Genomic DNA, 18,173 nt, shown 5'->3' with positions numbered 1-18,173 from the left:
GGGCAGACGCACTTCTCTTCATGGTCCGAATCTCGGCTCAATCGAGTCAACGCGGCACTATGGTAGAGCATAAGTCGCAGACGAGCATTGCGGCGACGAATAGACAACGGGACACGCGATCAGCAGGCGCGTTTCTATGAAGCGTTCGGGCCATTGCTGCACTGGGCTAAGAGTCTGCTGCCGCCGGTGGGGTCGTCGAGCGTTTTGGCGCATGGCAAAGGTGTGGGCACGCATTTGCAAGGAAATTTCATGGAGTTGCAAGGGTATCGGATCATGCACTTGAGACTCTGCGACCGTGTATGGCGTCGTTGAGCGTGCCAATAGAAAAAGGTGCCTTTTCGCTTCCATCAGCCGCCAAGAGCGGGCGACACCGAAGCGATCTCAACGAATGAGATAAAAATTCTCGCTTCTTCTCCTTCCCAAGTACTTCGTACACCGCACAGCAGCAGCTGATGTTGCTTTTGACCCTAGCGCAGTTTGAAGTATTGCATCTCTTGAGCAACTAGGCCTCTTTGTGCAGGCGAAGTTCAGGCGGCAGAATATAAGCACTTCCCATTCTCCACCTATACGCTCGGCGGTCAGAGTTCACCAGGATACAGCAGAGAGTTCATGCACGTTGCTGCAGCAGGCAGCGGTGTTCTTGGATTAACAACCAACATATGATATAAACTTGGACCGTGTAGTTATGTCGACCAACGACAACGATCCGCACAGCGACCCGGAGAAATGCATGGAAATTCTCCTGCGTGTGCCGCTGACGCTACACTATCTCACCGAAGGCAACGCTAACGTTATCTATAGCATAGCACCTAACACCACCGACCCTGACCTCGCTCTGCACGACCACTGCTGCGTTTTACGTATGCGCAAGGATCTGCCAACCACGCGGCCCACCCTGGTCAACATGACGGCCATTCGCGACAGGATCACGCCACTATTTGGACCGGAGCATGTGCATAATTTGATGCCCAAGGCTCTGTATCCTTTGACGGAGAATACATTGCAGCAGGCGGATGAGATCCTTCGAAAGCTGGACAAGCACTTGGCAGAGAGCAAGGCAGGTTCACGCGTGCCTGCAGGACGAGGCCCTGGGCACCCACCACTTAACGAAGAGCCACATGCCGTTCTGATGCCCAACTTGCGGCATGGCGACCATACACTGTTCCATGAGTTCAAGCCCAAGTGGCTGCATCAGAGCCCGAGTGCGCCTGCAGGGGCTCGACGGTGTCGTACATGTGCGACTAATGCGCTAAAACGTTCCAAGGGAGGAAAGAAGGGCAAGGGTGACTCCGGCTTCTGTCCCTTGGATTTGTTCTCAGATGATCGAGCGATCATCAAGGGCATCTTGCAGAAGATCGATCCTGAGCATGGCGATTCCGACTGGTTCATCGATGCCTTTTTGCAGCAGATCCAACCTGTGATACAGCACCTTGCGACGTTGCAGGCCGAGCACAATACGGAGGTCTTGAAGACCCCAGCAATCCTGGCGCACACGACTATGCTGTTGCGATGGCGTTAAGAGATTGTAGTCTCTTCCTGGTGCTGGCTAAATCTGCTCAAGGAAGGCTGAAAGTCGCACATGTCAAGCTCGCCGACCTGGACCTCAAGCTCATGACCGATGAAAATCTGAAGAAGTGGGCGAAGATGGAGAACGAGCTAATCTCGAGCGGAGTGTACACCAGCACCGCCATGCCTGGCTCAGCCTGTGCACTAGAGCGGCAGCTAGACTGAGGAACAGAACAAGGCCGGTGGGTTCGACGGCCGATGTCTGTTCCAAGCTGTGTTGACCTCGCCCCAGCGAAATGCAGGCCAGACCAGCGTTTTCACCAGTCATGCTCAATCTGGAAGATCTTGCCAGCCTGCTCGCGAAACGCGTCATCCTCAACGCCTCGCATTGCGGCTTTGATGCTCTCCAGCAACTTCTCACTCAAGCCGCCCTTGCGTCTAGCATAGATGTCGATTCCGGCGGGAGTAAACAGTGTCTTCGCGAAGTATGTCACCACCCAGCCGCCGTCCTCCTCGCCCCAGCCGATGACCTCCCAGTGGCTCGACGCGATTTTGAGCCAGCCCTTACCGCGCCAATTCCATGCCGCAGGGACGTTAGGATCAGGCGTATCAATGCCCTTGACGGTCTTCTGCTTCGAAGGGTTGTTATTGGGCGCGTAGGTCACGAGGTCGTCGATCTGCAGGTCATCGTTCGGGGTCTGATCCTGGGTCGCGCCGTCTGTGAGGTAGGTGTAGGTGATGACAACGTTGCGGTTGGATTTCCACATAGGCAGCGTACTATGTGTAACGTGCCACGGCCCGGAGAGGAAGGAGGGTGGCGGAACAGCGAACGAGGTGGATGGCTTGGATGCCTGGTAGGCAGGGGAGGTGGAGGGAGGGCGGAACGTGAGGCTTGTGGGCGCGACTGCTGCGTTTTGAGCGCCTTCAGCGCCATGAGGCGCCATGGGCGGACTGATAGCTGGGTCAGCCATCCTTGTTTATTTGTCTTGAGCGAATGTGTATCTGTGGAGGAGTAGCTCACTGCAGTACTCTCGTATCGACAGTATCGGCATCAATTCCAGGAGTCGCGTACCCCAAACATGACGTGTGTCGTGCCTTATCGATTGGGGCTTACGGGCTGCGGGCTTTGGTTCCGCGGGCTTTCGACCGGCTCGCACCGTTGCGGGCGGTTTCATTTATATTCCATGTATAGTGCTCGATAGCGGCGCTTGTAGAACAATAATGATCACCGTCGCCCATCTCAAGCACAGTTATACGATTATCTTAAGGCCCGTAGGCCTAGACACATGCGGGAAAAGTTCTCTTTTCCCAATGCAAGCAAAGTGCAAGAGAAGTGACCTTCGGCGCCAGTCTACCTACAGGATCATGGTCATAACACCAGCAGCGACCAAAAATCGTCGCTGCGTGGCGAGCCAGCAGCAACTCCAAGAAATGGACGTATTCAGCACCACTCGACCCTAATGATGTTGAGATACAGCATAGGTGCCCTGGCTTTGGCTCGGCACAGCGACTGACCCCTGGCCGCTGCGAGCCAGCCGCTACCACAAGGCGGAGGCTGATCGACAGACTCAAGTAGCACGTCTGCTCCAGTTGAAGCTTACAGCCATGGAAGTGCCTAATCAACTCATGTCGTGCAGCTGCCGTGGAGATGCCGACCACTTTTAGCTAGCACGACACGATCTCTGACCACTCGACAGGCTCATCGGCAGACGAGGCCCGGTACCTTGTGGCTTACTGTCTGATCAAAGCGGTCAGGGAAAGGTAACTCTTTGTTGACACGATTCCAGACACAGCGACGCCCGTCGTGCAGTTGTTCTTGCCAACCCTGGAAAGACATCATGCTTCTTCCGCTAACGGCAGGTCATTGTGCGGTGACGCGCAATATGTGGAACGTCCAGTCGAGCTTCGCAAAAGCCTCCTGTTCCGTCCTCGAAAATCGCAGTGACAACATGGTCGTGACGCTGAGCATTGCGGCTCCATGGTCGATCTATATTTCGCGCGTAAGTATCGATAGCAAAGGACACCGTACCTCAACTGGGCTGCCTGTTCCATAGTCGTCAGCTGTGCATCATTGGACCCTGATGGTCTGGAGGACTGCCACAGCGTTCTTCATGACAAGAAAGGAAGATGCAGGTGATAGTCAGAAGCAGAACGAGAGAAGGAAGTGCTGAGCCCCATTTCTCCACGCAAGCGATGCCAAGAAGCGATGACGCCGAGCAGGAAGGCGTCCTCGGCGCAGCTGCGAATGTGACTCGCGGTGGTGGACTTAGCAGAAAATCGCTACCTCGTCACTGGTAGCTCGCACGCCGCCTGCTTACTATTGCCGTGCGAGAAGTATTCTGTAATCAGGCCTGCTCCGGCCACTGTTGAGAAAGTGCACTTCCTGCCGCCCAAATAAATATCATTGACCAACTGCTGGCCCCGCCACCTATAGTGCTCTTGTCCCACTATCCATCTGTCCGCATCACGATCGCAAGCGGACCATCCGATATATCGCCTCGTGAGAAGAGATAATAACATCGCAAAAGAAGACAGTGACAGGAACACCGCGGAGAGCTAGGCTGCGAAAGCAGGCACGATGCCGCTCAACATCCATAATCCTCTGCCCGCTTCCATGCGGAGTAAGCCATCTGACCCATCGTCGCACAGGGACCTCGCTGACGAAGAGTAGGCGAGTGCAAGAAAGCAGGCAGAATCTTGGCTTCATTCGTCGACCCAAGACAGTCATTCGGTCCGGACAAAGTGATCCCGCCGTCCGTGCTCTCAAATGCAAAGGTAGGAATGCACAACCTCAGCTGTTCGTCTTGGCTGACTTGTCCCAGGGTCTGGCAGTGATCACGGTCTTCAAAGCGGGCTTCTTAGGCTCAGGACGATTCGGATCCGGCATCGTCGTTGCGCGACTGTCCGATGGCACATGGTCGGCACCTTCAGCGATCGGTACTATCGGTGGTGGTTTCGGTGGCCAGATCGGTTTCGAGCTGACGGACTTCGTCTTCATTCTGAACGACTACAACGCAGTCAAGACCTTCTCACAGGCAGCATCTGTGACACTAGGCGGTAACGTCAGTATTGCCGCTGGACCGGTCGGCCGAAATGCCGAAGGTAAGACAAGGTATCAGTCAATCAGAACTTGCTGGGACTGACGAAATCACAGCTGCGGGTGCCGCCAGCATGAAAGGTGTGGCTGGAGTCTTCGCATACAGCAAGACCAAAGGAGCCTTCGCAGGTGTCAGTCTGGAAGGCTCGGTACTCATCGAGAGGCGCGATGCGAATCAGAAGATGTACAATGGGAGAATAACGGCAAGGCAATTACTCGAAGGCGCAATCCGCCCTCCGCCGTCTGCAGACCCTCTGATGAACGTCCTCAACACCCGTGTGTTCTCGGGCAATGCAGCAGGCGCCGACAGCATGTATAACGACATTCCTGTCTACGATGACAACCGCGACAACGTCGTTTGGGAGGGCAGGTCTGGCGATGCGTATGGCGCTGGTGTTCGCACCAACAGAAGCAATACTGTTGGCTCGCGAAACGGCGAAGACGAGTATGAGTATAGGGACAATCCAAAGCGTGCCAATACATGGCAGGACGATGTATACGACCAGGGCTTCAACTCACCGCAGCGGACTGGAACTGGGACGTTCGGCTCAAGGGCCAATCCTTCAGAAACCTTCGATAACATGGGGAACAGGAGGAGCCGAGCAAGCACTTTGCAGAATGACTACACTGGTAATAGCTTTGGCGACAAGCCTGCACGACCTACTGCTCCGAAGCCAATCTTTCGTCAGAAAACTGGTTTGGGCGATCTGAAATCAGATCAAGCGGTGGCCCTCTTCACGTTTGAGGGCGAGCAGGACGGAGATCTGTCCTTCAAGAAGAACGACATCATAACGATTACGAAACGAACAGAGAACAAGTCAGACTGGTGGACGGGGCGTAGCGAGGATGGTAGAGTCGGTATCTTCCCTTCAAATTATGTCGAGGCTGCATCTTAGGAAGAGTTGCTGTCTGGGCTCGACTCGGTGTATGAGGAGCCACTACTACGAACGCTCGAGACACTTCTCTCGAAAGTCTGGGACTTGCAACCGCGGCTCGGTTCACATGCACAAACTTGATTCCCCTGTAGCTAGGCGCTCATTGGTCTGTCAAATATAGAACTCAACAGTACTTCAATCTCAACTTCTAGAAGCGCAATGTTGTCTCAAGGCCCGCCTCACCTTCGTGCGTACCCGGACCTCAAGGTAGTCCTGACCCACTGTTGAACGCGATGAGGTGGGACGCAATCATATGTGTCATTTGAATATGCATTTTTGACGAAGTGGAGGTCCACACGATTGCGAAATCTAAGGGGCCATTTCGTACCTGCCAGTAGTCTTCAGCTCCTGCTTCTTCCTCGCCAGTCGTTGGCCTCGATCCCCGTTCGTTCATGCCTCGACGCCTTGCCGGTGGCGAAGACCTTATCACATCTGCCAATCATGACTTGATCTACGAGGCTGCCCGTGTGTTGGCTGCATCTGGATCGCTGCAGCCGGCCCACTGGCAGCTTCAGTACGCTCGGGTCAACATGACTGTACTCAAGCCACGCAGATGGACATCTTTCTCGAACTCGAGAGAATGGAGCCTTTGCTGCTATATACCATGATCAAGAGCTCATGGCACGGGTCTTACCATTATGACTGCCAAATCCGCGCGTGGGAAACTTCGATAAGGCACAGAAGCATTATAGAGCAGGTACATCCAACACTACAGATAGGCAGTGAACATGCAATCATCGAAGTTCACTCACAGAGACTCGAGGAATTGGCCATTGTCAAGCCATGGGATCGATGACTTCTCCTACCACAATACTTACGTCAACGCACTGCCAGCTGTTGACGCCGACAATTCTGGGCGGATCACAAGACAAAGCTTCTACGATGATGAGGAATACAGCAAGCCTACCCGTGAGAAGAGCTTGATCTTGCCTTCCATCGCCGTAATACTACCCCTTGTTCTCCTCTCAGGGGCGTTGCTCGGACTGGTATTCGGATACAAAGTCGAGCAGCAACACGACGACCTTTCGACTGATCCACCCGAGCAATATGGCAATGGCACGTCAGTGATACTTGTGGACTTTTCAGCGAGTAAGTCCATCACTGTTATTCTCTAACGAGTACTAACAATCTCGAAAGCCCGACTAGTCTTCGCAGCAAGCTTCTTGTCCACCGTCGCGCCACTGCTGACAGGATCTGTGATGTCCTTATGGAGTGTCATTTCCAGCGCACACATGAGCGAAGCTTCCAGTACCTCTCAGTTCGACATGCTACCGACGCCATATCAATTATCGATCCTGATAGGCTTGTGTCTGGCCTCAATGGAGCAACTTCGGGCATACGTGTGGTATGTCTGCTCGCCGAAGCGGGCTATCAAGACGCCGCCCGTGCTCAACAAAGCCGGCATGGTGATGCTGGCTGCCCTAGGCATATCGACAGCTGTGTTCGTCTCCGACACTGTACTTCACTATCTTACAGCCACAGTGATCATCGATCAGATCGACGTCTCAGGAGTGCCTCAGCACGAAAGTGGTCGAGGTCTGTCACAGCAATGCTTGAGCCTGGATAGACTCAAGGACAACGGCGGCTTCCCTTGCTCACTGCCGGCCGGTCAGAGGTTTATTGACCCAAATGCGACCGCAAGCTACAACGAAATCAGTCGACTCGGAGCGAACGATTCTTCCATAAGTCAGATACGCATCGCCGCAGTTCCCGATGTTCCAGCCAACGTTGCAATCGTTCTGCCAAATCCTGAGACGCTGGACACCAACGACGATTTTCGCGCTTCGACCGTAGGCGTAGCCACTAGTTGCTCATTGGTGCCTCCTTCTTCTTGCGACATGCGAGTAGCAGGAGCAGGAGATCTTTATACGGCCTTCAATTGTTCCGACAACTTTTTCGGCCTGCTTGGGAAGCTGCCGAATAGCACTCTGACAGAAGATGGGTCCAAACCAGATGACCCCGATCTGTCACCTCTTGCCTTCAAGTCGTCGCAGAATCTACAATATGCCTTCTTCACCGACAGCAATCTGAGCACAATCTACAACGCAGAGGGCTGGAACGTTACCACCAATATTCCCAATTTCTCTGGCGGACTTACCGATGCACAACTGCTGAATCCGATTCATGTTGGATTCGCTGTCCAGGGATATCCGCCAATGTTCGGCACAGGCTCCGAAGTACTTGCCTCTGGACTTGTCTACAACAACAGCGACAACATAGTTGCCTTGGTCATGTCATGCTCGATTACTACTTATGAAGTCGATTACGTCTGGCACAAATCAAGCCTTGAATCAGTGACAGCAAGCCAGTCGCCCAACGGCACGCTGTTGGAGGTCTTTCATGGGCATCAGGTCTATTCGACAATTGCCGGAGCATTTGACCTGCAAAATAATCTTGTCAGCGCGGGCTTAGCTGGACCGAAACTCTCAGACTACCTGGGCAAGTGGCAAGATCTATACTCGGTCAAGGTGCTCAGTCACATAGGTGGCCATCTCACGCCTCGGACGAATCTCCAGGAGCAGCATCGAGAATCAAGCTTGGTCGCTCAGGTTCCAGAGGGAGCTCTTGGAGCCTTGATCGGGTTCTCCTTGCTCTACAGTGTACTGGGCGCAGTCCTCGTCATCGCTGCATGTCGAGCCCGGAATTCCCAGGTCAGCTCGATCGCGGTACAGCTGAGTCTTGCTGGCCTTACTCAGATGGCCTTCGGCGACGGCAAGGAAAAAGAGCTTTCTGGCAGTGTGACTCCACATGTTGTCAGGTCGAACTCCAGCGGGCCTGGAGATTCCCTCGGCTCTGATGCCACGCGTACGGAGTCAAGAAGGGTGCGTATAGATGGCAGTGACTTCACAGTATGGGTATGATCTACACCTTATCGACTCGCAGGGCATATATGCTTGGGCTAGCCCACCTAGCTGAGCTTAGCCCATGTTCCAAACTGTTGTGGTTTGGTTGATGAGACAGACTGGTCGATGAGGCTCATAAACCGTTCGTTCACCCTTTAACTTCTGGATTTGTCCGAGGTGGCTCAGATCTCAAGCATCAAGCTGCCTTACGCTAATCCTTGCTTGCAAGTCACTCACCAAACTTTTGACGTCCTCGAGTCTGCCTCGTGTCGGGGAGAACTTCAGTCAGCCAATGAGAAAATTCGTTTGCGCTCAGTCGCTTCAAATGACGATCCGCTGAGTATATTCGGGACCATTTCTCGGGTATGAAGGATGTCGCACGTTCCAAATCCCGAATACTTGGGACAGACACGTTATTGGCTATCGGAATCATGTATCGGAACAGGCAGCAGATCGCCTTGTGGACGAACAGGACAACGAGATGCCCTGTGCCGCCCTACAAGGCCGAGTACGCAATGGAACATGCATACAGCCACTACTAGTGGTGTGGCCTATCAGCGAAAAGGTACTGTACCTGGCCCAAGTGCAGACAGGGCATGGAGCAACGTTCGTCTCAGACTCTTATCGTTTGCTCGAACACATGCTAGATACAGCATCATTGTTGTATCTCGGACCTCAAGGCGTCCAATCGTCCTTTTGCGCACCATGCATCGTTCCAGATAACTCAGCTGTTCGTGTAGACGCCTGATTGGCTAAGCGAACGTTGATCCTCTTTCAGCTTCCCACGTGGAGGGGTAAATCCCAAACCTCGCAGAATCGTTGTGGAAAGGATTCGGCCTGCATTCTGGCAAGCGATAGTTGCAGCTGTCTCCAGAAATATGGATAGGGACACGTGCGAAGAGACGTTTCGTGAAGCAAGAGTTCTACCAAGCCACCACCACTTACCTAGAATATCCTGTGTGCAGCCATGTTTTCTTCGCAACGAGGTAAGTGTGCTGTTGCTGGCTCCGGATTCCGACCTTTGATTGGTGTAGTCGTTCAACTTACATTCAAGCAAGACTAATACACGAATGTCGGTCAATGCCATGAATCAATCAGACTATTACGAGCTCATCGGTAGGAGATGCCACCAGAACCCTGGCTCAGGGGCTGAGCCGTTGGTAGCATCACGAAAGGCGTGGTTCTAGGTTTCTGCCGAATGCCCACAGCCTTCAGCCGTGCACAGGGGTGCATCTCAACTGCACGATAGCTCCAGACCGCATACGTAAGGCGTTCTTTGGCTATAGAGAAGTTTGAATATAAGTATCGCCTCGTGGGGTCCGTCGCCTCGTGATGTTGACCACATATGCCAGACACCAATATTTGCATTATCAAGTAGCAGAGCACTCTGTAAACAGTCCAGGACCAAGTCAGGATCAGAGCCAGTCTCGGAAGTCACGCTTGACGCTGGACTACCACACTTTCGGACGACCAGAGTTTGGCAAACGAATTGACAGAATTTGGCAATCGCGATGGTCGTCAGCATGAGCACTGGCATGAACGCCGTTACTTCGCTCTTTTCCATCACCACCCTGTTTCTGTGCCTGCCAGTTCAGATCAATGCCGCAAAGAATGACCAACAGCCGCTGCAGGAAAGCGCGACTGCCACCAACAGCAATCTAGCAAAGATCTCTCAACTATTCTCATCAACAACTGCTACTAGCAACAGCGCTTCTGCAACAGCCACCACTGCCCCATGCTGCGGTGCTGACTGCCCGCCAGGCTACTGCAACATTCACCACCCTGCAATCGACTCCATTACGGATGTTGCCTGGCTGTATCCAACACCTACTGCAGCTGCTCCCAGCAGCAGTCTAACCTTCCCATGCTGTCATGCCGCCTGCCCAGACGGTGCCTGCCGACCATCGCCTGGCTACTCATCGGAGCGGCCGCCGATCAAAGCGCGCCAGACGCCAGCACCAGAATCTCCCGGTGGTGGTAATGAGCTGGTCCCTCCAGGGCAGCGTCATCCAATCTTCGGTCCTGGGCGTGGACAAGATCCGGACAACGCTGGCTGTTGGGGCTGCGCTCCCGGCTGCGTGGGCTGTATCTTCAGCCTAAGGCCTCATCTGCCTGGACAGGCAACGGATACTGCTGCGGCTAGAGCTCCGAAACCCACGGATGCGCTGAGTATCGAGAAGCAAGCCGATCGGTGTTTCGGCTGTGCGGGCGGTTGGTGCTACCCTTGTCGTGGGGAGAAAATTATCGATGTCGTGGGCCTGCCGCCTGATCAGCTGCTGCAGGACGCGTCGTCGAGTGCTAGCGGGGCTGCAGCGAAAATGACTGACGCGGTCAAGTCTGCTGTTGGAGCCCAGGATAAGGATGGTGATGCGAATGGGCCACAGCTGGCCGACCCATCCCTTCTGCTGGGCAACGACGTCGTGGACGGCATCATCGGCATCGATCAAGATATCGTACCCATCATGGTGCAAGGATTCGCATCCAAAGCAGCCGGCAGCATCGCCGAAGTCTCCGGAACCGAGACTTTCGAGCTTTTGACCCTGCTTGCAACGTTGGACACGAAGGTCAGTGAGAACTATATCTCCCTAAGGGTCGTCCGTGCGCTCGGTCAAGAGGACAAGATCACTGCCTCAAAGTTCAAAGAACCCAAGAAGGCAGTCTTGAACAGCATGCTCGACAGTGTTCAGACTTCTGGTTGGATCGAGATGGGCATCGTCATTGGGAGCATAATCGGCGGCGAGCAGGACTCGCACAGATTGCTGAAGGGTGTGAAATGGAACGTCTACGATGATGAGGGTGTGAGCAATGTGCCGGGCTTCGTGCTGGGCACGAAGCTGTTGGGTGAGGTCGGTGGCTTACGGACTGTCGAATCTGTCAGTCGCGAAGTCGAGGCGGGTGCTAGGATTGTGGGCGTTGCTCATGCCATCATTTCCACAGGGGGAAACGCCGATGCAGTAGAGCAAAGGAAGGACGAACTATGATGATGGTGGCATCAATTGACTCCCAAGATATTTGAGACATTATGGACCGCGGACGTATGGGTTTGTTGGATATCTAGTCGTAGCACTCAAGCCATAGGAATTGGCAGGCTCTGCTCCGGATGCTGGAACATCTAGTCGAGCAAGCCAGCGAAGTCACGATCACGGGGCGCAAAGTCGTATAGTAAGTCTCCGTGATGTGCAGCGGCGTCATGCGTGGACGACGACATCAATCATGGCATCATATACCTACAGCCACCAGCTCCAGTATCTGCGAATGAAAGATGAATTGGAAACAGACGCAAGTACGTGGCATGCTCCTTTACTTCGTACAGGGCGTTGAATTCAAGCCTTCGTCTAAGGCGAATTTTTGGAGATTGTTCCGGCGCCGAGCACCCCTGGCACAAGCCCAGGCGCACAGATCGAGTACGTAAGCGGCGCGAACAGCCTAAATCACCGACATGCGGTTCCAACTTTCGGGAAGCTGCGTGGGTCGCCATACTGTACGAGTTTTGAATTCATCCCTACCACTGACAAGCCAGGCAACCATGTATCTCACACGTGAAAGGGCCATTCCTGTCACACCGTAGGTTGGAATAGTGCGACAAGGACTCGCATAATGACATATCAAGGAGCTAATAAAGCAAGTTGTCAGCACCATGCTCGGGGACCAAACTACCCCGGCCGAAATGATGGACGAAGTGAAGCGGCTGCATGTAAACAACGATAAATTGACATAAACCAAAAGGCGTCCATTCCCCTCTGACGACTTCATAGTTCGAGGAGAGCGTCTGAACAAGCTGAATCGACATCATGGGCGTCGTCAGCGCCTCATTCTTAGGTTCCCTGACCGTGTACCAAACAGCACAGCTCCTTCTCGCAGCCTTCACCATCATCTACCTCATCCGCTGGAGCTACACCGCAGTCTACAACCTCTACTTCCACCCACTCGCCGCTTTCCCCGGCCCAAGCCACTGGATCATCTTCCCCATCCTCCGGCAAATTGACATCATACGCGGCGTTCGCGAACACAAGACCCGACAATGGCACGAACGCTACGGCGAAGTCGTCCGTTGCGGCTCGGACATGTTAACCTTCACCCATCCAGACGCCTGGAAGGACATCTACGGCCACGGGCACGCCGAGCTGCCCAAGTTCCTGGGAACGAACCAGAATGGAGTGGAGAGCATCATCAATGCTCGCTCCGCGCAAACGCATTTCCGGCATCGAAGAGCGATGCTGCCGGCGTTCAGCGACAAGGCCCTGGGCGAGCAGATGGGGATCATGAATCGTTATATCGACCTACTCATGACGCGCATCAGCGAAGCCGCTTCCGACAAAGAAGGCACGACCGACATCGACCGCCTCTACAACTTCACAACCTTCGACTTAATCGGCGACCTGGCCTTTGGCGAAGACATGGGCGGCCTCTCCAATGGAGAATCCACCCCATGGTTGAAACGCATCAAGACCGTCATCCGCATGTTGCCCGTCGGTCTGCTCATGTCGCAGTTCTTTCCATTCCTTCAACCCCTCCTGCGCAGGACGCTTCGCAAGTCTGGGAATGAGCACCGCGCTATGGTTGAGGCGATGGTGCGGAAGCGGATTGGGAATGCGGAGTTTGAGCACCGGGGCGATTTTATGGATCAGATGATGCGGAACCGTGGGAAGGAAGGGGTCGATTTGACTGATGAGGAGCATGCTGCGAACGCGGATATTATGATGATTGCTGGAACGGAGACGACTGCTACATTGCTGAGCTTCGCGACGTACATGCTGCTGACGCACCCGGAGAAGTTGGACCGAGTGAGAGAGGAGGTCAGAGCAGCGTTTGAGAGTAGAGAGGAAATGACGTTTGCGAGCGTGAGCAAGAGGCTGCCGTACTTGTTGGCGTGTCTGCAGGAGACATTCAGGCTGTATCCGCCGGTGCCGATCATTATGTTTAGGGAGACCTTGGAGGGGCAAATGACGAGTATTGCTGGGCATTTGGTTCCTGGGAAGGTGAGCTGCTACTGGTCGCAACCTGATGATAGCGGCGTGTACTGATCTCTGTTTCTCTAGATCAAAGTCGGCGTTCCCCAACTCGCCGCGAACACCACCACCGCCAATTTCCACGACCCTCACAGCTGGACGCCAGAACGATGGCTTCCTTCCGCAACCACAGACCCCAAGTCAGTCTACTTCAACGATCGCCGCGAAGCAGTCCGCCCCTTCTCCATTGGTCCGCGCAACTGCATCGGACAGAACCTCGCGTACCACGAGATGCGGCTGATTATGGCAAGGCTGATGTGGGAGTTTGACCTGGAGTTGGATGGTAAGAGTGAGGGGTGGACGGAGGGGATGAAGGTAAGGGTGTTTTGGGATAAGGAGGGGTTGTGGGTCAGGGTGCGGGAGAGGGAGGGGATGAAAGGAGAGCAGTGAGCACGGGGTTGCAGGAGACAACGATACGTTGGGGTTGAGGGACCAGAGACAGCGCCGTGGTCGACCAGCGCCGAGATTGACTGGACAGTCTTCACTGAGCAATGGTCTATATACTCAGAGCTCTCAGAATTTGCTCATCAATCGTCCGTCATCATCAACATGCTCATCTCGGCAGCATGGTGCAACGGCGAGCACATCAGCGAGGGCGTTAGGTTTCGACCACCGCGGAAGCTAAGGGTTCTGATGAACCTCGTGCAACCCCTCGCATAGGAAGATCCTAGTTCGATTCTGGGTGTTGCCATCAATTTGTCTTTTTTGCTTTTTGTTGCTGCTGCTGTTCGCGATATGCACTCGTGGACACTGGATGGAAGTGAAGGTGACGGGGAGACCAGTGACTGCTGGAGGGTCAGAAGCACGAGAGGCAAGGATCGGGTACGGGTGTCAGCAGGCACTTTTCTCTGTAGGTAGAAAGTTCATCATTCCCCTTCGGTAACTGTTACACACTGTAGCTGCAGATGTATCCTGACTCAGTGGTATACTCATCCAACGATTTCTGTTCCATTTCCGCGTTCATGCAGACCAGTGTCCCGTGCCTTCCAGGAACGTGGAGCATCGTTACACTTCCCTTGTGGAACCCGGCACAGCCTTTCTCCCGACCTGCAGTAACGAAGGCGGCCTTGCCCCTGAAGCCTCCGCCTCGTGATACGTTGGCGATGTCACCGCATTGCCATATCCACCGTATGACTGCTGCTGCGGCGCCTCGTATGGTGTGGCATACTGTGATGGTGTGCTGTTGAAAGAATTATAGCTGTTGCTCGTAGGCATCGTACCTGCTGGAGGCGGCGAAAATGTGTTTGACCGCGGCGTTGGAGCTGGCGGAGAGAAGGACCGGTTATTGTAGTCGTCGTGATATGGTGAATCGTGATTATATGGAGTGTTGCTCCCGTGTTGCGGCTGTTGTTGCGATTGATAGCCGTATGGCGATGGAGATGCAGCGCCGGCTATGAAGCGGTCGCCGGACGGCTGATGTGCGTGTGTTTGATATGTCGGTGCGGGTGATGTGGGTACTTGAGGCTGATCGTAGTCGACGCCTCTGTAGCCGGTGTGTTGCTGGTTGAGGCGCTGATTGCCTAGGTCTGAAGAGGAGCCATATCCTGTTCCTGCTGCTGCTCCGCCTGCAACGGCTCCAGGTGGGAAGTAGCCTGGGATGGCGTGTGTTGGAGACGTGGGCGACAAAGGAACCTGGTCATAGCCACCGCGGCCGCTGTGAGGGTTGAGACGACCCATCTCGACATCTTCATGCTTGGGCTGTGGGTCGTGGACTTCGACTCGGTGTGAAACCGCGTTGTCCCAGCTGGGCATTGCAGGAAGAGCATCACCTCCTTTCGTGTCTGATTCGAATCTCGCGGTCTGAGGGGCTCCATAGGCGGGAGCCATAGCGGCGGGCGGCTGATAGCCTGAATATGGGTTTGGCTGATGAAGTTGGTGGTAGCTGCTGTCCTGGTACTTCGATGATCTGTCGTCCTTGTTCCTCCGTCTATCCTTCCCTCCGCAATCACAGCCGTTGCAGCAACAACAAAGCATCTTCGCGCACGAGTATCCACAGCATAGGCACTGCACGAGGCAGAAGAGCACGCTGAGGATAATCAATGATCCAATGACTATGCCTGCGATCACCGGCCATTTGCAGTAGGCCTTGGACATGCACTTGTCCCATGATGTGAAGGTCTCGGGCGCGCTCTTGATGTCGTTGATTACGCCTGACATCTTGTCAGGCTGCTCAGTAGAGCGTGGTGTATACAGAAGACGGCAAGATGATTACAACATCAGCCGGCGTCTCTCAGTTGGGCGTCGGGTGTTCGTCAGAAGGGGCACAATCGTGGAATGCGGCTGAGGGGCTGGGGAAGAAGTGAGTTGTGGTGGATAGTCGAGAAGTCCTTCAACAAAGCGAATGTGAGTGCAAGCCAAATCGTCACTGTAACGAGTGAACAAGAAGTCGTAAATTGTAGTATACAGACACCAGATCTTTGCTTGCGCAAGCGACCGTGAGGGTTATAACAGGATGTGTAACGAAAGGAGGCTGAGTCTGGGGGATGGACCTTCTGGTAGGGGATTTTGCGCGGGATCTGCGCCTCATCTAGCCCTAAATAACGCGCTGAAACGCGCCAAGCCACAGCAAAGAGGAACGCATCAGCTTCGGAATTTGCTGCCCAGCTAGGGCTTTTGGAGGGGCAAATAAATACCGGGAAATCACCATCTTTTCAGCAAGAAAAAAGATGATGACGAGAGATCGGGTTCAGTCACATGCACTCACTGAGCAAGGTACTGCAGTTTCGCTTTTGGCAACAAGTGTTTCGGTTATATGGCAATGCCTTGTATGTACAGCAGGTATTGTCACCTATCCAGCCTTCCCCAGCGCCGATTGATCACCATGCATATCGCAATCTGCTACCACCACTAATCACATCCTCGTCCCGTTGTACCGTAGTTGTACATATGATAGCACATTGCTCCTGAATAAGAAAATCGACCGCCTCGTTTTGCCTCTTTTAGTCCAATTCCAGTGTATCGAGTGCTCCGAGTTAAGGCATCGGGTGCACAAACATCATGCTCGTTCCCGCTCCCGCTTCGCTTATGTCCCGATTTTCGGGTCGTCGCCCGACTACATCTCGTCCGTGTGTTGAGCATCGTGAAATGAACCTCTGTTGATCATATCGCTTAATGCTTAGCAGGAGGCGGGCCAGCAGGCGGCGCATAGTCGCCACCACGGTTACCACTGTAGTAGTCTTGCGCAGCGCCAGTGTTCTGTTGTCCACCGTAGTAGCCACCTTGCTGTCCGTATGTGGGAGGCGCGCTGGTGTTGTTGTTGGGCATGTTGTTGCCTGGTAGCCATAGTTGGGTTGCTGAGTGTTCTGATAGTTGGGATTGTACTGCGCCTGGCCAGCCATGGGAACCCAGCCGGTACCGTAAAATGGCTTGCGGCCGGCCTTGCGTCGTCGGCGTGCTGTTATGCACCTGCGATCGTGTTAGTTCTGCTGTTCTAATGGGTCCCAATCGTGGGAACCGTGGACTTACGAGCAGAGGAAGAAGAGCACGAGTGCAGCGGCAATGATGACTCCAACCGCCACCCACCGCCCCCAGTTATACCATGAGCTGTTACACTGATATACTCTGCCGTAGCGATCGCGGCAGTATGTCGCGCGTGCGACGAGGTCGCGGGCCTTCAAGACGGTGTCTATTGCCGGCATGATTGTATAGTCGGTAGGTATAGAATATATATGTTATAGTCGTGTAGAATGGTGCTGCGCTGATAGTAATACGACGAAACCAAGATGAGGCCGCACTCGTATATATTGGTGACGATGGTAGCGCAAAGAGCCAGGGAAGTGGCTTAGACTGGCAGATCAACTTCGCAAAATGAATGACGTCGGAGTTTCCTTGGCCGTCTTGGAACTTAATGCAACAAGTGGAATCAATTGGCTCAACTTGACCAATCCTGCAGTGATTTGGCTGCTATTCGGTGCCGGGCACACGATGTGGTTGCTGGCGGACAAAGTGCCCTCGATGACGGCAAAGCAGAAGATACGATCCCCAGGAGAAGTCGCTCTCCTTATACTGTGTAGCCTCAAAATGTAAGATCCTGATACCGGCTTCGACGAACGCCCGGAGTAAAGTCCCAGGTTTCAAGCTTGGCCAGAGCCGGAAGGCGAATCCTCTGGGGGCTGAGCAGCGTGATGAGCTGGGGGTTCTTCCAAATCTCAGAGCCAATCAACAGGCTGTGCTGATGATGGAATCGCCCCCGAAGGATCCGTAATTTGAATGATTCTCATTTCGACCAACCTCGAATGGAAGTGCGCGACGACGTGCATGTTGTCGAGATCAGATAGACTGAGATCAATCTGAGCCATTGAGTCCACGGATAGTATACTGTACGCAGTCTTCGCTCTGATGTCTGTGATTGCGAGACCAAATCCAACAGATGCCAAGTGAACCTTGATGGCGCTGAATATGAGTGTCAGTCGGCCGAATCGGTCGAGACTCGTTCAAGAGGCAGAAGCGGACGATGAATTCGAAATGTTGACGTCTATGGCACCAGCATAGTTCATCAGGCGAGCGATTGCCACGAGTCTACGCCAGAGACTCTCGGATGTCGTCGTCACACACCAAATTCTCGAAACATCTGAAGCTCGGACCATGAAGCAACAGATGATGCTAGGTTGGCATGGCAAGGTGGATCACCTGGCTTTAGGTCTTCTTGACGAACAGAAAGAAATGAATATCAAGTCCAGAGCGACACGACCTACCTATACCTTCTGATCAGGGTGATCATCGAGGGCAGGTATAGAGCAGGTACAGAGCAGTTACTCAACCGACTCGGTCAGGCGTTTTTACT

The 18,173-nt window shown here is 53.8% G+C and overlaps 8 protein-coding genes across 8 annotated transcripts; 5 read left to right on the top strand and 3 right to left on the bottom strand.

The window, feature by feature from the left end:
• Positions 1-685: 685 nt before the first annotated feature.
• On the top strand, positions 686-1,731 carry AB675_5114 (uncharacterized protein; the record flags this gene model as incomplete). Its single annotated transcript, XM_018145301.1, has 2 exons — positions 686-1,514; positions 1,562-1,731. 2 exons carry the CDS (start codon positions 686-688, stop codon positions 1,729-1,731), a joined length of 999 nt encoding a protein of 332 aa, XP_017999265.1.
• A 92-nt stretch (positions 1,732-1,823) lies between these two features.
• AB675_5113 (uncharacterized protein) lies at positions 1,824-2,477 on the bottom strand (the record flags this gene model as incomplete). Its single annotated transcript, XM_018145300.1, has 1 exon — positions 1,824-2,477. One exon carries the CDS (start codon positions 2,475-2,477, stop codon positions 1,824-1,826), a length of 654 nt encoding a protein of 217 aa, XP_017999235.1.
• A 1,607-nt stretch (positions 2,478-4,084) lies between these two features.
• On the top strand, positions 4,085-5,499 carry AB675_5112 (SH3 domain-containing protein; the record flags this gene model as incomplete). The annotated part of the gene is made up of 4 exons (XM_018145299.1): positions 4,085-4,127; positions 4,178-4,281; positions 4,329-4,608; positions 4,661-5,499. The coding sequence occupies 4 exons, from the start codon at positions 4,085-4,087 to the stop codon at positions 5,497-5,499; spliced, it is 1,266 nt and encodes a 421-aa protein (XP_017999191.1).
• A 767-nt stretch (positions 5,500-6,266) lies between these two features.
• Positions 6,267-8,399, top strand: AB675_5111 (uncharacterized protein; the record flags this gene model as incomplete). Its single annotated transcript, XM_018145298.1, has 2 exons — positions 6,267-6,627; positions 6,676-8,399. The coding sequence occupies 2 exons, from the start codon at positions 6,267-6,269 to the stop codon at positions 8,397-8,399; spliced, it is 2,085 nt and encodes a 694-aa protein (XP_017999467.1).
• Positions 8,400-9,904: 1,505 nt separating this feature from the next.
• Positions 9,905-11,362, top strand: AB675_5110 (uncharacterized protein; the record flags this gene model as incomplete). Its single annotated transcript, XM_018145297.1, has 1 exon — positions 9,905-11,362. One exon carries the CDS (start codon positions 9,905-9,907, stop codon positions 11,360-11,362), a length of 1,458 nt encoding a protein of 485 aa, XP_017999429.1.
• An 810-nt stretch (positions 11,363-12,172) lies between these two features.
• AB675_5109 (Isotrichodermin C-15 hydroxylase) lies at positions 12,173-13,780 on the top strand (the record flags this gene model as incomplete). Its single annotated transcript, XM_018145295.1, has 2 exons — positions 12,173-13,360; positions 13,421-13,780. 2 exons carry the CDS (start codon positions 12,173-12,175, stop codon positions 13,778-13,780), a joined length of 1,548 nt encoding a protein of 515 aa, XP_017999298.1.
• Positions 13,781-14,395: 615 nt separating this feature from the next.
• Positions 14,396-15,547, bottom strand: AB675_5108 (uncharacterized protein; the record flags this gene model as incomplete). Its single annotated transcript, XM_018145294.1, has 1 exon — positions 14,396-15,547. One exon carries the CDS (start codon positions 15,545-15,547, stop codon positions 14,396-14,398), a length of 1,152 nt encoding a protein of 383 aa, XP_017999341.1.
• A 951-nt stretch (positions 15,548-16,498) lies between these two features.
• Positions 16,499-17,028, bottom strand: AB675_5107 (uncharacterized protein; the record flags this gene model as incomplete). The annotated part of the gene is made up of 2 exons (XM_018145293.1): positions 16,499-16,784; positions 16,856-17,028. The coding sequence occupies 2 exons, from the start codon at positions 17,026-17,028 to the stop codon at positions 16,499-16,501; spliced, it is 459 nt and encodes a 152-aa protein (XP_017999373.1).
• Between the last annotated feature and the right edge of the window lie 1,145 nt (positions 17,029-18,173).

The sequence above is a fragment of the Cyphellophora attinorum genome (genome assembly GCF_001299255.1).
Source record: "Cyphellophora attinorum strain CBS 131958 chromosome Unknown Contig15, whole genome shotgun sequence".
NCBI classification, from domain to species: Eukaryota; Fungi; Ascomycota; class Eurotiomycetes; order Chaetothyriales; family Cyphellophoraceae; genus Cyphellophora; species Cyphellophora attinorum.
Note: the sequence above shows the minus strand (reverse complement) of the source record. Positions and strands in the feature narration are given on the sequence as shown.